General features: G+C 43.5%; 1 protein-coding gene across 3 annotated transcripts in view; it reads right to left on the minus strand.

Annotated features, from left to right (window-relative positions):
* The window catches only part of RELN (reelin), a 300,760-nt gene that overhangs the window by 149,474 nt on the left and 135,674 nt on the right, over positions 1-15,612 (minus strand). For all 3 annotated transcript variants that reach the window (XM_064505385.1, XM_064505379.1, XM_064505392.1), the window contains exons 7-8: positions 9,665-9,761; positions 3,718-3,769 (exon numbers count right to left, since the gene is read on the minus strand). In XM_064505385.1, coding sequence (XP_064361455.1) covers positions 3,718-3,769; positions 9,665-9,761 — 149 coding nt within the window. The remainder of the gene's footprint in view (positions 1-3,717; positions 3,770-9,664; positions 9,762-15,612) is intronic.

Below are 15,612 nucleotides of genomic sequence, written 5' to 3' on the forward strand. Positions count from 1 at the left end.
CCCTTTGTTTGCAAGGCTGTTTTCTCACTCTTTTAAAAAAGCAGCTAAAATGACAAAAGTTTGAAGATGTAGTCCATCTCAAAAAAATTTTTTTTTAATTAAAAAAAAGTCCAGAAAAATATCACTTCTGGTCTGATATAAAATAGTGTGTGTGGGGGGGTGTTTGCATTTTTAGAAATGCCAGCAAACTGGGGAAAAAAAGAATTATTAACGTGCTCTAATAATGACAGTGGATCTTTGTGACAGTGGCTTGAAAGCTGAAGGAAAAGCAATTCTAAAGTAGAGTCTTGCCTATGGACATCTTATATTTATCCAGTACATGGTACTGTCAAACTCCTCCTGCTCTCAGGGGAGTGTTCAAGTGGTTTCCTAAACAAAGCTGAAGAACAGGAATTTTTCTTATCAAGTTATTCCAATTTAAACATATTGTTCAACAGCCAAAAGTGATCTAGACATACTAAGACACAAGGAGAGAGCTATGGGGCAAGTCTTTCAAGACAATGTAATACTTTATGTTGTTTTTTACACTATTTTCACGTTGCTGCACAGGTAGCTCGAGGAGCACCTGCCCCGCAGGCCAGGCTGAGCGTTTGCACTCGTCACAGCGCCTTGGGTTCAGCTTCGGCTTTGGCTCGGACGCACGGCACAGGGAGAAATGAAAGCAGCCCGCCAACGCCAACGGCCCCCGCAGAGCGTGCGCAGCCGCGTCCCGCAGCCCCGGGAGCACGCGCCGCGGTGAGGACACCCCGGGGACAGGGCACGAGCAGTGCCTCTTGCGAAACTCACGCCTTGGCATCCCTCCCGAAAAGCCTTCCCTCTCCTTCTTACGGGATTTCAGGGGTCTCTTTCTCTGCTGGTTGAGGTCCATCATTAATCTCTCATTACTGCGAGTCACCTTCCGTCATAGTGGCAATGATGGATCATGCTCTGCACAAGTTCAGGGATGTAGCTAAGGGGAAAAGCCGGAGCTTTGGGGTGAGAAATAGAGAATATTTTAGCTAATGAATCAGACTAACGTTGTATGGCAGCTGAGTCCAGAGGCGTCTGTGCAATATCCAGCAACCCCAAACTGTTGAATTAGATGTTCTGGCCTGAGAGAGCCCAAAGGTATTGCTCTAAATATCCCAGTTAACAATCCTGCTGGACATTAAGGAAGCTGCTAGGCTTTGTCTTTCATGTGTCAGTGTTTGGTCTTGGAGAAATGCAGTCATGGATGATTAAAACAGCAGAGGTAATGGAAATTTTCTGCACACTTGGGCAGACAGTGCATTAATGTAACCACCACCCAGCCCCGGATGAAGAGGCAGTGCCGCTGGCTGCGCGTGGCTCAGAGTGGATGCCGCGTGGCAGACAACTGCTCTTCTTCGGAAGGGCTGCTGCACCTTAGCCTTGTCCTGTGTGCTGAATAGGCCTTACTCATTACCTCTTCACCCTAATTAAGCCTTCATCCTCAGTGCTTCTCCTTCTCAGCCTTATCGCCCTTCAAAGGGCAAGGCTACCAAACGGGTGGTACATTAAGGAAGCTACTTAGAATATCACCTAATGAAAAATTCACTAGGGTGTTATCCTTCCTGGCCATATAGTTTGAGAGGATCTGGGAGGTATGATGAAATCAGGACCATTTTATGCTTCATTTCCCAGCCCTCATCTGGGTGTCTAGCTGCAAATACAAAATTCCATTGACAATTAGGGGTAAGGGAAATCAAAGGATATGCACTTCAGCTGTGGCCGAAGCCAGGTCACAAATTTAATATCAGGGTACTCCCAAAAGATTATAGCTTAAGCTATTCAGAAGTAGACAGAAAGTGCTAAACATTCTTTAAAAAAAGGCAGTCCTCTAGGATGAATCTCTAAATAGGTTTATGATTAAACTGGATGTTTGGGAATAAGTCAGAAACTGGCAAATATCTAGTTTAGATTTATGATTCTGAAGCCAAGTACTGCTGAGCTCAGCAGCAGTCTCCCCTGGCTCACTCAATTTTTTATTAGTTACAAAACTAATCTGCACTGTACTTCAAGCCCAACCTAGGCACACAGGGAAATGTGATACATTCTGAACTTCAGGCTGAAATTTGATTTACTCAGACATGCGTCCACCCTTTTCCTGCTTTATCATACCAGAGATTTTGCTCCTTTCTACTGGTACAGATTAAAGGACTCTTACCATATAATCATGATAATCATGCCATATAGTGTATCCCCTGCTCATCCTATTCTTTTTCTTCAACCTTCCCCAACAAGGAGGTACAAAGGCCACCAGTGAAATCTGAAGCAAGTCCTAGACGCTTCTGGAAGCCTGCACCCTTCGGCAGTGCAGCTGCACCGACCTAGCCAGCCATTCAAGCTACACTGCTATCAACAGCTCTGGGGCACTGTGAAAAAAACCCGTATCCGTTTTTTTGCAAATTTTTCTGAAAAGCAAAATTCCTTCTTCATCCCAAACTTGCAGCACTGTAAGTCATGGGTCCTTGGCTACAGCCCGGGGGGGTGGCAAGACAGAAGCACGAAGCTGTAGAAGAAGCTGGGAAAGCTTTGGTGGGCGAGTGGCCAGTCCTAGCAGACCGAGGGAACTGGTTTGCTTCCAGTGACTGCATGAAAATGCAAAATATCACCAGACTGTTTCATGCTAAAGGTGCCAAATATTTACTCTATCTTTCAGCTTAGAAATGGACACATTTTGCTGACTTTTTAGGAACAATAATTCAAAATAAAAAGACAGATACCAATCCTTAAAGGTAATTACAATGCAATCAATTGCAGGGTGACGAGTAATGATGACTTCAAATATAAAATCAAATGAGTAACTTAGGGTAAAAACAAATTTAACTGACATATTTCTGAGCCTTCTGGGATTCTGATTTTAGATCTATCAAAAAAGCAAGCTGTTAGAGGTTTGCCATTCTAACTGATAGCTCTCATTTCCAACTGAGATTTCCAGACTTTAATCACACCTCTGCTGAGATACTTTGGGAGAATTACTTTTTAAAAAATGAGAATACAATTTGGAAATCCATTTCTAGGAGTCCATGGAGGAAGAAGGCAAAATTCTTTGCTTGCTTTTGATTGAACTATTTGTAACATAAGAGGATTTTTCCTTCATATTTTTTACATTGAGATATGATCTAAGAAATTGTCTTCCTAATTTCCCTCTCAGCCCAAGCCACAACTGCATTGAAAATCTGCAATAATTTATAGCAGGTATTTAAAGTAATACAGTACAGAAACATGTTGTTAATCAATCATATGAACTAAATAGCGTTTAGTTTTGGTCTGCCCTAGCTATTCTGTTTGCATAGATGTGCTAAAAATAGCACTATCTAGCTGCAACTTGGAAGATATCAAGAGTTTAAAATGTTAAAAAAGAAAAATCCACTTTTGCTAATTCAGTTTTCAGAAACAGTAATCAAACTTTAAAGAAAGAGCAAGTCATTACAATGCTATCCATTAGGTTATAAAATAAGTGCAAAAAAATACCCCCAGGACTATAACTCCCACCATCAGACTATCCACTGAATTTGTTCCTTTCCAAAGTTTTGATCAGGAGTCCTATATACCATCAAGAGATGAATAAATGTGCTGCAGTTTTTAAAAGATTTCTTTAATCCCTCCTGTCATGGGGAACATTGGCCAGAAAGGTAAGCTTAAAACTGAGGTTCGTTTTCCATTGCAGCAATGACTTTTGACACTATCTCAGGCATAAGGGTGCCGTAAACTTACCGAGGGAAAACTGAAGGACAGACGCAGTCGTTGTGTTAAGGCCAGTGGTGGTCTGCAGGAAGAAAACCAAACAACATAGATATTGTGTTAGATCATCAAAACAATACATTTATCACATTTTTTTGAAAGCATGGGAGTTCTCTGGATACCTAGGTCTCCAGTGGATCAAGCTATTAATTTGCAGCGCTTTCAGGCTGAGTGGTCATGGATATTTCTGTTATGTCATTTTGATTATTGGTATCTCATCATATGTCATAGCTGGAAAATTTTTTCTTCCACTATATTAATGTCTGCAAAACCAGCATTTATTTCAAGCACTGGTGCTTGACGAGCATTTAGAAGATTAAGAAAAAAAAAAAAAACCCTCTATTGCCAGCTGCTTATAAATCTGTATATACAGATTTCATTTACTTCTCACACAGAACAAGAACCAAAAATAATCATCAATAATAAAAATTATATTAAATTGACCTAAAATAATGAAAAAAAATTGAGAGGGAATAATAGAATCTAAATCTTTAACAGCAAAGCAAACAAAAACTTGATGATACTGCATAATGTATGCAATGAAATTTTGTACTGGGAGCCAGGACAGAGTACAGTGAGCAGCTCCCTAGGTTCGGCATGGTGCCTTCCTTTGATGCCTTTCTTTCACCCTTCTTTGCAAAAGCGGCAATATCCCATTAACAATACTATTTCAAAATACTTTTCAATCCATTTTCAATGTCGGAGTTTATGATACTATGACATAAGAAACAAGACAGAAGCACTGCCTACTAATGCTGCCTTGTCTATCTATTTTGTGGAAGGGCTGAAATACCACTGCGACTGTTCATGAAAGGAGCAAAGAGAAAAACAAAGGGGAGACTCATTAGTTCATTTACGTTAGTAAAAGAAGACCTGGAAAAGATATGATTTGCCACTATAAGCATATTTTAGAGACTAGAACCAGGGAGGGAACATGTCTGAGATGAAAGACAATGGCAGCATTAGATCAAAAGAGAAAGGGAAAAAAGGCCAGACAGTAAGTTTACACTAGCATAAAAAAAAGTCTTCTAATTAGAAGAACAGTGACAGCAAGCGTACTAATTAAATCCATCTGATATTGCTGCCAGCGATGCCTGCACCCTAGATTTCAAGCCCGTGGCGTTGTCCTTCTGAATTAGACCCTGGACACCAGGAATTCACCCCGTTTGGTGTGAGAGCAGCAGCGGCCTCTTCCCTCAAACGTGCTCCCGGGCCAGAAGTCTGTGATCCACATTTTGCAGTGATGCGCGGTGCAATTACTGCATGGCTTCCCTGAGCCGCACAGTGGACGCACAGTTTCTTCCCTTATCAAGTACTCCTGCTCTCTTTAATTATCTACTATTTTCCTGAAAAAAAGTAGATAAACATGAGAAAGTGGAGATCTCTCTCATTTATGTCTGAACTCCATCACTGCCCTGTGCGCTTCTGCATGACAGAACAAAAACTAGTCCTACATATGGGTGCTTTCCGACTTGTTACTACAGGGACACAGAACAAACGGTATCTCTCAGTTACCTGCATAGGCTTTTCTATCTTTGGAGACTTTCAGAAGAATTTCCATATCTTTGCAAACGTGTATTCAGAATGTGTGTGCATAATCAAACGTATATTCTGATTAATAAATCCTTAGGTGATAGGGCAGTGGCACCAGAATAGGAAAATAACGGGGAGAAAAAGATTCAGAGGTATGGCAGGTTACAAACGAAGTCTCAGGACACTGACTCCAGCAGTCCCTCTGAATAAACAGGGCATGCCTAATCTGCTGCTGGAAATAGGTCAGTGTTGCTGCTATAGCTGTGGTTCCACCAGTCCCCTGTACATGTGTCCACCTCCCACCTGCAGAGTAACGGATTCCCGTGCCGGAGAACAGGAGCTGCGGATGCCCAGCAGAGAAGTGGCACTGCGGACCTCGGGGAACTCGGGCTGGAGGTCCCTGAGGCGGCTGCGCTACCTGTGCCAGCAGGCACCCGGCGCTCCCCCAACCCAACCCTGGCCCTCATCCCAGCTCTGCCTCCGCTCCCTTCCATGTGCTAACGCAAGCGGTTGTGCAGATGCATGTTACGTCAGCTTGAGGAACTGCTTTGAGTTAAACTAATTGTCTTTTTCCTTGGGTTTTAACCTGGATTCATTTTCTGGCGTGGCTCGCCAGGCGTCCCCCCGGGGCTCCTATGGATACAGGCTCCCCCCGGGGCTCCTATGGATACAGGCGTCCCCCTGGGGCTCCTATGGATACAGGCTCCCCCCGGGGCTCCTATGGATACAGGCGTCCCCCTGGGGCTCCTATGGATACAGGCTCCCCCCGGGGCTCCTATGGATACAGGCGTCCCCCCGGGGCTCCTATGGATACAGGCTCCCCCCGGGGCTCCTATGGATACAGGCGTCCCCCTGGGGCTCCTATGGATACAGGCTCCCCCCGGGGCTCCTATGGATACAGGCGTCCCCCTGGGGCTCCTATGGATACAGGCTCCCCCCGGGGCTCCTATGAATACAGGCGTCCCCCTGGGGCTCCTATGGATACAGGCTCCCCCCGAGGCTCCTATGGATACAGGCGTCCCCCCGGGGCTCCTATGGATACAGGCGTCCCCCTGGGGCTCCTATGGATACAGGCTCCCCCCGGGGCCCCTATGGATACAGGCGTCCCCCCGGCGCTCCTATGGATACAGGCTCTCCCTCCTGGGGACTGGCACAGGGAACGGTGCAGACGGGGGAGGACAGGCTTTCTTCCAGCACCAGCACGTGCCTGCTTAAGGTATCTGTGAAACTGTGCCTTTGCAATCACCAACTGCGACCTGCAAACGGGTCCCTGGGCACGGTGCAGTGCTGCTTATGCCCTGCGCACTGCCGCCGTACCAGAGCATCTTTCCGCAGAACTGCAAAGAGCACAACTAACATCAGTTCGGTCTCTGGTTTCTTTGCTCCGCCACGGGGAGGAAAGGTGTCCAGCAAAGGGCTAGTTAAAGCAAGAGTTTTTGGTGTGTTTTGCTTGTTTTGTAAATACCTATTACATACAGAGGGGAACTTCTTATAAATATTAATGAACGTGATCTTCCTCAAAATGCACTGAAGATAGTCAGAAAACAAGACTACATGTGCCTTAGGAGGGCACATGCAAATTTAGGAAATTTATCACAGCTCTTAATGATCTGCAGACTAAGACAGATTCAGCAGGACAGATTCCAAAGGCTTCTCAATCATGTCAAACAACAGCTTTAAAAACTGTCTGAAAATGTGGCATTATCTATACATAACGGTTACTGAAAATACAGTTTTCCTCCCTTCAGAATATTCCTAATAGACAATTTTAGTTCTTAAACAAAAATAGGGAAGCTGCTTTTACATAACTCCTTTGAAAATACATTCATTTATCTATATCCATTCTGCCAGGATCGATTCAGGATTAGGTATCACATTTATCATGCCAAATAATAGAGTGCTTTCTGACTTGAGTTATGAGTAGCTATTATATTAGTTTACATGCAATTAATTATGTTATGCAAGTTCTAATTTAAAAATGAAACTCTTTATCAATGTTCAGTGGCTCCTATCACCAAGGAATTAAATGTATCAGATATCACAGAAGGGGTGTTCACATAGAATTAGAAGAAACTGTGTCGTGATTTATTCCTTGAACACCTTAGGGGGAAAAAAACCCCTCTAACTAAAAAGTTTCTGTAAAGTTCTGCAAAGGATTACTAGGTTCAGATACTGCAGATAGAGAAACCTACTTTTTCTAGGATGCTTAGGAGATTTAAGTAGCTATTTCCTCTGCTTGCAACATCTCTGAGGCTATAAATCTTCCCAGGATTTTGCCAGTGGTAAATTCTCACCAACAAACACAGACAGCTGGCATTAAAAAACCTCTGTCTGTGGTAACAGACAGCTACTGGGAGTCAGAAAGGGGAGAGAGGTCAAGGAAGCAAACCAGTAGCTGTCACTGTTGTTGATTTACTACATTTTGCAAATTCAACTCTTCTTGACTCAGTATTTTAAAGCAATAATGGAGCCACGAACAGGAACGGAGGTTTCAAAAGCCATTTCAAGCAGGGACAGAATGGGACTCAAACAGTAAAGGGGACAGAATAAAAAGACTGGAGAAGTGAAATAGGTTTTAAAATTTGTGACAAGAAGGGATTTATTCTGCAATAGTTGAAACATGACTAGGAATCAGAAACAAGCTGCATCTAGGAAAACAGGAATTTAAACCTACATCTGTACTCAAAATAAAAATAGGTCCGACCTCTGGCTTGAACACTGTCCTGTGGTTGTCCATAATGTTAAACCATTAGCACGCTCCTTCGCAGGGATTTGATTTTGCTGCAACACTGCCATAATATTTGTAAACACTTTCATTATAAGGCTGCTAGCTGTTCATAAGCATGATGATTTGCAAGCTGATTATTTAATCACCCCACTTTGGCATCATAATAAATCTTTCCAAGTTCCCGATGCTCTGGTAGTGCTAGATTACCACATGGTAACATGACAAATACGGTCCAACCCGGGATTTTGAAGCCAATTTGTGATTACTGAGGATAGTCTAAATTACATATCAGCAGGGAGAAGAGAGCTAATTAGTGACATTTTAAAACCTTCATATCTGCGACTTTGGATTTGCTATCTATTTGTAAATAGATGGTTTTTCAAGGAGTGTTGCCTATGCTCAATATCACAAGCCAAAAAGAGTAAAAATTGGGGAAAATATCCAAGTTGTGTGCTTCATTTTTGCACTGAGTATAAAACAATACATCTTTTCTCAAGGCAGCTAATGAAGCATAGCACACTCAAATGGGATTCAAAGTAGCGGAGAGGCCGTGTAACATCGCTATCTGGATTCCCCTGCTGGCGTCGGCTATAAGTGAAACGATTGAAATTCTGTAGACATAAAACCTATGAATTGGTTTTAAATGTGTTTATAACTTCCAGTCACCACACCACTGCGTTTGTGAAATTTTGGTCTCAATTAAGGATGTAAAATTAATCCTGGTAAAAGAACTTGCAGTGTCTGAAACGAAGAGAACATGCCAGGCCACACACACGCCTCTGTTCTACGGCCCTCTCCCACGTACGCTCTTTAGATAGCTGTAAAAATCTAATCAACCTCTCCCTCCACTCAGAAAATTTGAGAACATGAAAATTAATTTTGAATGACACAGGCTTTGAGTTGGCCTTTTAATTTTTCGGTCCTTTCCCAACCCCCCAGCCATTTTATTTATATCCTTGCACTTCTCTGCCTCGGGCCAGCTGCGGGGTGGGGGCATTGCTTATGTATCTTTCAATTCATTTTCCACACCCAGATGATCCCAAGTTAATGCAAATTACACCATATTGTTTCTTACAGTAATTTTATGACCAGACTACACCCAAATGAAATTAATACTGTCACCTTCATCGTGATTTAATTTGTTACATACACTTTTCTGAGACTGGCAGGTGCTTGCTCCAGGCTGCATTTAAGTCTGTAAGATGCATTATTCACGAGTGATGTTTTACAACCAAATTAACATTTGTCAACAGCAACAACAAAAAATAGGACACAGCTAATTAAGTAAGAGAAGAAAAATGAACCCTGTCTTTATTTGATTGTCAGAAAGAAAAAGAGAATGATGCCAGTTGAAAAACATACTTCTATTTCCTTGCCTTTCCTGTCTTTTAGAGACATTTTACGTAACTTGCACGCATGCCAGATCAAGAGCTTTTCCCTTTCCTAGAAGTAAATGGCATGCAAAATATTGTGATAATTTTAGGTTAGCATCTATAGTTGAAAACACTGGGATGCCACTCTCTGGCATTGCTGCCTTGCTTAAGAGCTGCTCTGCTGAACACCAAACTTGCAAAGCGCACTGACATCTCTGCAGCTGCTGCAGCCTGAATTCAGAGCCTGCAGTCCCAGTCCCACGCAGACAAGCCAGTATTCACTTACCAGTTCTCGTGGACCATATGGCTCACAGAAAGTGACGGCACTGCCGTGCATAATTACACCACACTGCTCCCCAACCTCACAGTTACTGCATTCAGACCTGCGGGAAGGACAGAACATAGTCAAAATGGAAAATAGAAACTGCACTTTTGACACGATATCAGGCTTGTAAACTGTAAAATAAGACTTAAATTTTGGTGCTCAGACGAACCGGACTGTTTTGCTATCACTGCACTGTAAGTAAAGGTCAAGCAACTGCATGTACGATGTACTAGAGCTGCCTCCTGAGAAAGGACCGTGTGAATATTTACTTGCTCACTGCACACTGTCCCCCACAGCGCTCCAAAGGAGTGTCCCTGGTTGCTGACTGCAAAACATCACGCTAAGGGAAACCAGGTTGGACTCTTGCATATACAATTTATCCTGAAGCTACAGTTCTTCTGCAAGCTTTACTACACATTTAATTTATCATATGTAAAACCATCATTGTGGAGTTACTTTACGGAACAGCTCAAGAGAAGTGGATAAGATCAGCCTGGGAGTATAAATCAGTGATGTTAAGCGATTTCATGATGACAGTTCACAGGTACAACAGGTAATTCAGAAACATTCCAAGTTTGCAAAACTCCTCAAAACAACTGGGCGCGAGCCCTCAGCATCATGCTCTGCCATCAGCCATGTCATCGCCTCCAGCTTTCCAGCATCATTTCCATCTCCTCTGAAACTTTGGCTCCACCATCTTCCCTCAGCAACAGCAGAAACCTCATCCAGGCAAACAAATGGAGAAAATTGCTCAGGTTGGGACAGAAAACTGTGAAGCTCCACGTCATCTATAGGTGGTGGCTCCCGAAAACCACAGTGCCCTCCGTGCCCTATCGCACTCGGGCACCGCTGGCAGGGGACGGAGTGGGTCTGGCACAGGGCTAAGCCTCGGGACAGCTCCCCGGCTCCACAGGACAATGCCGGCATCCTCCGAACCGGAGTAGGTAGAGACACTGCAGAAGGTTTGAAACCTTGACCCCCTTGCGCCCGCAGGGCCATTTACCCAAAAGGGCGGATCCGTGGCAAGGAATAGGACGGGGAGGTGGCAGCACAGCAGGCAGGACTTCTGCTATCTAACGCCTGCCTTCCAAGCAAGGAAACCGTCTGCCTGGCGGGGTTTGGGTTCCTGCCCAGAGGAGACCCTTCCTGTGCCCTCGCTCCCTGGAGAGCCTACCCGAAACCGGGCACCGAGAGGGGCCCGGCACCGGCAGCATCCGCAGCTCCCCATCCGCGGGGGGTTCCCGGCAGAGGAGGCCTTGCAAAAGTGTGTCCGGGCTGGCGGGCGGCTGCCTCGGGAGCTCTCCCGGCTCCGTCACCACGGCGCGGGAGGCGAGTCCTGCGTGACGGCGCAAAGGGCCAGCTCCCTCCCTCGGTTATCACGGGGAGCCCACTTGGCACTGGCAGCTCATTTATATGGTTACGAGGCAACTTCTCTCGTCAAAATAGAGGTGACAAAAGGAAAGAAGAGCATTCAGAAGTTGCACATATATCAAACAACAAGATGCTTCCCAGACACAATTTTAAACGTGTTTCTTGCTGCTGCTTTATGACTAACAGCCTGTTCCTATTTGTCGTATTCCTGGTAACGCTGTGTTGCTGCTCTTTCCAAACTGTGGGGGGGAAAGGCATGAAGAAAATCTCAAGGAGTTGGGTAAGTGCTACTGGGCTAATTAATTACACCTCTCTTCCAGCCTGACACTTCTTAATTTAATACGAAGGACTTCACATGCAGCCTGGCTGTCGAACAGCAAGAAGGGGCCCCTTTCCCTCAGCCCTGAGGACCAGGGTATCAGCTTTTCATATCAACAGAAGATTTGCAAAAAAACGCAGAGACATTCCCAGCGCCCTGACAAACTGCCTTAGCCTGGACCCAACAGCAACGTCCTGAGCCATCTAAAACTGAACTTTAGCATCAAATACACAGATAGGCATTTGTTCCTGAAACAACTCCACTGTAAGCAACAGTGAACTCACCCCAGACCTTCTCATTTCTTGCTCATTTCTGCCTGGACTTTGCTAACTGGTATTTTTAGACTTCTAGGTATAATGGACATACTTTGGACTTACATAAGGGGTCTGCAGGCAGTGTTTTCCTTGGCTTCACCCACACAGAGTGCCTCAGACTTGGCCACCTTTTCTGGTTTTTCATGCCACCAAAATGCACATGTAGTTTAATAGTGCACAAAGGTTTATTTTTTCTCTCTTTACCTTCTGTAGTTAATTTTCTGATGACATATCTTACACGAAATCCCAGGAAGATAATGACTTGTTGTCAACATGTATGATAGACACATATGATAGATCATTAGATCTGTCTTATAGAAATTCCTGTACAAATGTCCTTGATTTTTCACCTCTTTTCCTAATTTATATCACGTTTGTCTTTTCATTACTGTGTGTTGTGTTAAACCTCTGTAAGTCTTCTTGTAAACTGCTCAGAGCAGAATTATTCTACCTGTGAGCGTCTGAAACCCACCAGCACGTCCTGGGTGCTGGAGCAGGCAACTGCAAAGGGCTGCAGCAGCAGCAGCAGCAGCAGCAGCAGCAGGATGGGACCAGGGGCCTCGTCCCTGAGCGGCCGCCGCTCACGAGCCACAGCAGCCGCCAGCGCGGGAGGCAGCCCCGAATCGTGCCTTTCCAGGGGCTCTGCGGTCAGGGGCCTGAGCGAGGGAGGATGGGCCACTGCTAATCCCCGCAGTGAGTAGAAATAATGCTTAAAAGAGTTTGAAGTACACATTTATCTAAATGGGGTGACCTCACGGTTTGTTTCCCGCGGCAAGCTAGTGCTTGCTACCACTCCCCCAGCTCCTGGGAGTTTTCCAGGGCAGTAAAGTGTGGCTGACTTTTTACTGAAGGGGTTAACTCTGTGCAGAACACAATACCCTGCAGGTTTATGAGTGTTAAGCTGCGCTGAGTGATTGATGTTAGATTTTCTGATGCATACATGTGGTGAATAATTTATTACACTTGTTATTTTTGGGCTCTGCAGTTGGCCCTGGGTCAATTTAGCATGGGGCTGGCTTTCTTAAGGCTAAGTGCATTACAGAAGTCAAAGATGAATGCCCCTTTTCCACTTTCCAAATTGTGCCCTTGTTTTGAGATATTCTTGAGGTTAATTTTAGTTCCACTTCCCAAAACAAAGTGAGAAGTTGTAAAGAATCCTTAAGCTCTTTTCTGTATGAACATGTCAATAAAGTCCTTCAGCAATTGGCATGGATAGCATTTAGTATTTTGGTTGTACATAGAAAAATTAAACCCTAAAATAAGGTAATGTAGTTCCTATTGACTTCATTCAGTTAGTATTCAAGTTATTTATATGAGCCACAGTTGGCCCATAATTTCTTTTTTCAATATAGGACAAGAAGAGAGCGCGCAAGTGAACAAAAATGTCCTTTAAGAGAAAGCACAGAAGTGAAGCTTGGTTTCGTCTCTGTCTGAATTTCACTTGATCCCTAAACTCTGGCAGCTGAAGAGCACAGGAACAGGAAGAAGAGTACTTGGGAATTCCATGGGATTCTGACGGTTTATGAGCATTATTTTCATTACCTGCCCCTAAATTTTTGGGTTTTATAGCTGAACATTTGCCTGAACTCTTCATATATGCAGAGAGAGACAAATATAGCAGGAAAACTTTGCCTATTAATTGTATGTGGGGAGTACTTACACACTCTTAGATGTACAGGCTATGTAATCCAAAAGATATTTTAATTTTGTAATTCGCCTATTTCAATGAATATAAAGTGATTCAGCTGTTCATCTACTTCTGTAATGTGGTCTATGAACATGCAGTGCTCCGGAAATCCGGAAATACTCTCCTTCTAATTGGATAACTGTTGGTAATCCTGATTCGAACCTTTGTGCTCTCTCTGAAATGTGTTACTTGTGAGAATAAATTGCTCAGTAGCACGGCAGGAGTGCATGAACAGCAAGACAACTGATCAGTTGTTCCTAGATCATCGCCATCATATTAAGTGGTTAGAAACAATTTAGTTTGCTCCTGTCCTGATGCAGACAGTGAAGTTAATTCCTTTCCCATTCATACGAACGGAAGACAGTATTAATTGTCCTAGTTAGGTGCAGCTTTTTACATTCTCACGTGCCTGGTCTAAAGTCTTTGCCTAGGACATTAGAATCACTTCAGCTTTCTCTTCGTGGCTGGTACTCGCTGCCCCTGTTGACATGTGTCATATTCATCTAGATGTCTTCTCCAAAGATCTGCCATTGCTCTCATCTCTGGCTTAGAGTCCCACCTCTGTCTGTTATTGCTCTTCACTTTGCTGTAGGGGAAACATCTGCTGTTTCCTCATCGCTATTTGTCATCTTGTTTCCCTCTACAGTACCTTAGTTTGTGGACATTATATTGACTGATGTCTTTTGTGATGTCCAGACTATAAAGAAGATAAACATCTCAAGCTGCCAGGTGATTTTTAAACATAAATCTTTCTGAAGTTTACTCCTGCAGTTTTAGTGCAATTTGGAAAAAACCTTCAGGACTTTTCTCTCCTTTCGCAAAGCTTTCACCCATCTCTGCCACTGGAAATATCACTGTACCTCTCGTTTCTCATAGGCTATGAATAAGTGATGGAACCTGTTTCTTACTGATTAGTTTTATATGCTCAGCTTTTCTTTATGTCATCTTTGACGAGTATTTCTTTTGTAAGCGATTGCTGTTTGGAGTGCTGATGGGCTTTGAGATGAAGCATGATATCGAGCTGCTGGACTTCAGCCAGCAAAATCTTTCCTTTTGAAATGTACTGAATCCACTGTTGTCTACAGCCCTACTGCTAAAAAGGAAGTGTGTTCTACAGAAACATACATTAATGCCAGCATCTCTTCTTTACTAATTTATGCATCTTCTTTTTCTCCTTTTCTTGTCTTGACATTAAATAATTTCTCATTAGATTAAACAGAATATTTTTTCTGGATATGTACTTGTTTGGCCTGTTTTAGTTGTTATATAGCACCTTTTTAATACTCTTCTTTAACAATTTTTTTGAGGCTACATGGAGGCAAGAGGGTTACAAAACCAGTCACCCTGTGACCTCTTCCAAATACTACCCATATCTGGCCTCTTCTCATGCAGCCATTCCATAGTTTTTTCTCTCCCAAGGCACAGACCAAATGTGTTCCAGAAAATTTGAACAAAACGACAAAACTCTTCTCTGCTGCTCGTACAAAGTAGATATTAGAACCTCAGAAAGTAAATAAAATTTGAAGAAGCTGGTGCTTCCTTAACATGCTGTCCTGCCTTCAAAAGAGTAAGAATAAGCCTTACCTCCCATAAAAGCTATGAAAACAGGGCTCTTCAATGCAAAGGCTCCCAGCATTTATGAGACAAGTGATGCAGACTTCCTTTCCCTACAGAGCAAATCAGCAGTGGTCCTGGGCTTTCTGAACTGATACACCCCTGCCAGCTTTTAATATGTCTCACAGACCACCTAGCACCTGTATTATTAACCTTTTCATTGAAAAATGCAATAAACATTACTGTCCAGTCTAGTTCTACAAGTCAGCTTTGAGCTGCTTGGCATAGCTGTCAAGTGGTACAATGACTTAACTACCTTAACTTCCAAACCTAATACGTGGTGGATATTTGTTAATGTGCAGAGCATATTTGATTCACAAGGAGGAGGGATCTGTGTAAAGTAAGTGACAACGAGAAGCAAGAAATGAGGAAATCTTTGCTTAAATAACCAGGTTTGTGCCTACAGGTTGGAGGCTTTAGAAACAGTCGCATTCTGACATGATTACACCCTAGAAGAAAGGAATATAAAAACCAGCTAGATGCACAACATGAGAAAATCCCCATGGCGGCTGACTCCCATGCAAGTAAGAGAGATCAGTGGTAAGACATATTCCAGTTCCTACATTCCCAGCACAGAAATCCTCCCTGCTGTTTCCTTCACCCA

The sequence above is a fragment of the Dromaius novaehollandiae genome, chromosome 1 (genome assembly GCF_036370855.1).
Source record: "Dromaius novaehollandiae isolate bDroNov1 chromosome 1, bDroNov1.hap1, whole genome shotgun sequence".
Classification (NCBI taxonomy): domain Eukaryota; kingdom Metazoa; phylum Chordata; class Aves; order Casuariiformes; family Dromaiidae; genus Dromaius; species Dromaius novaehollandiae.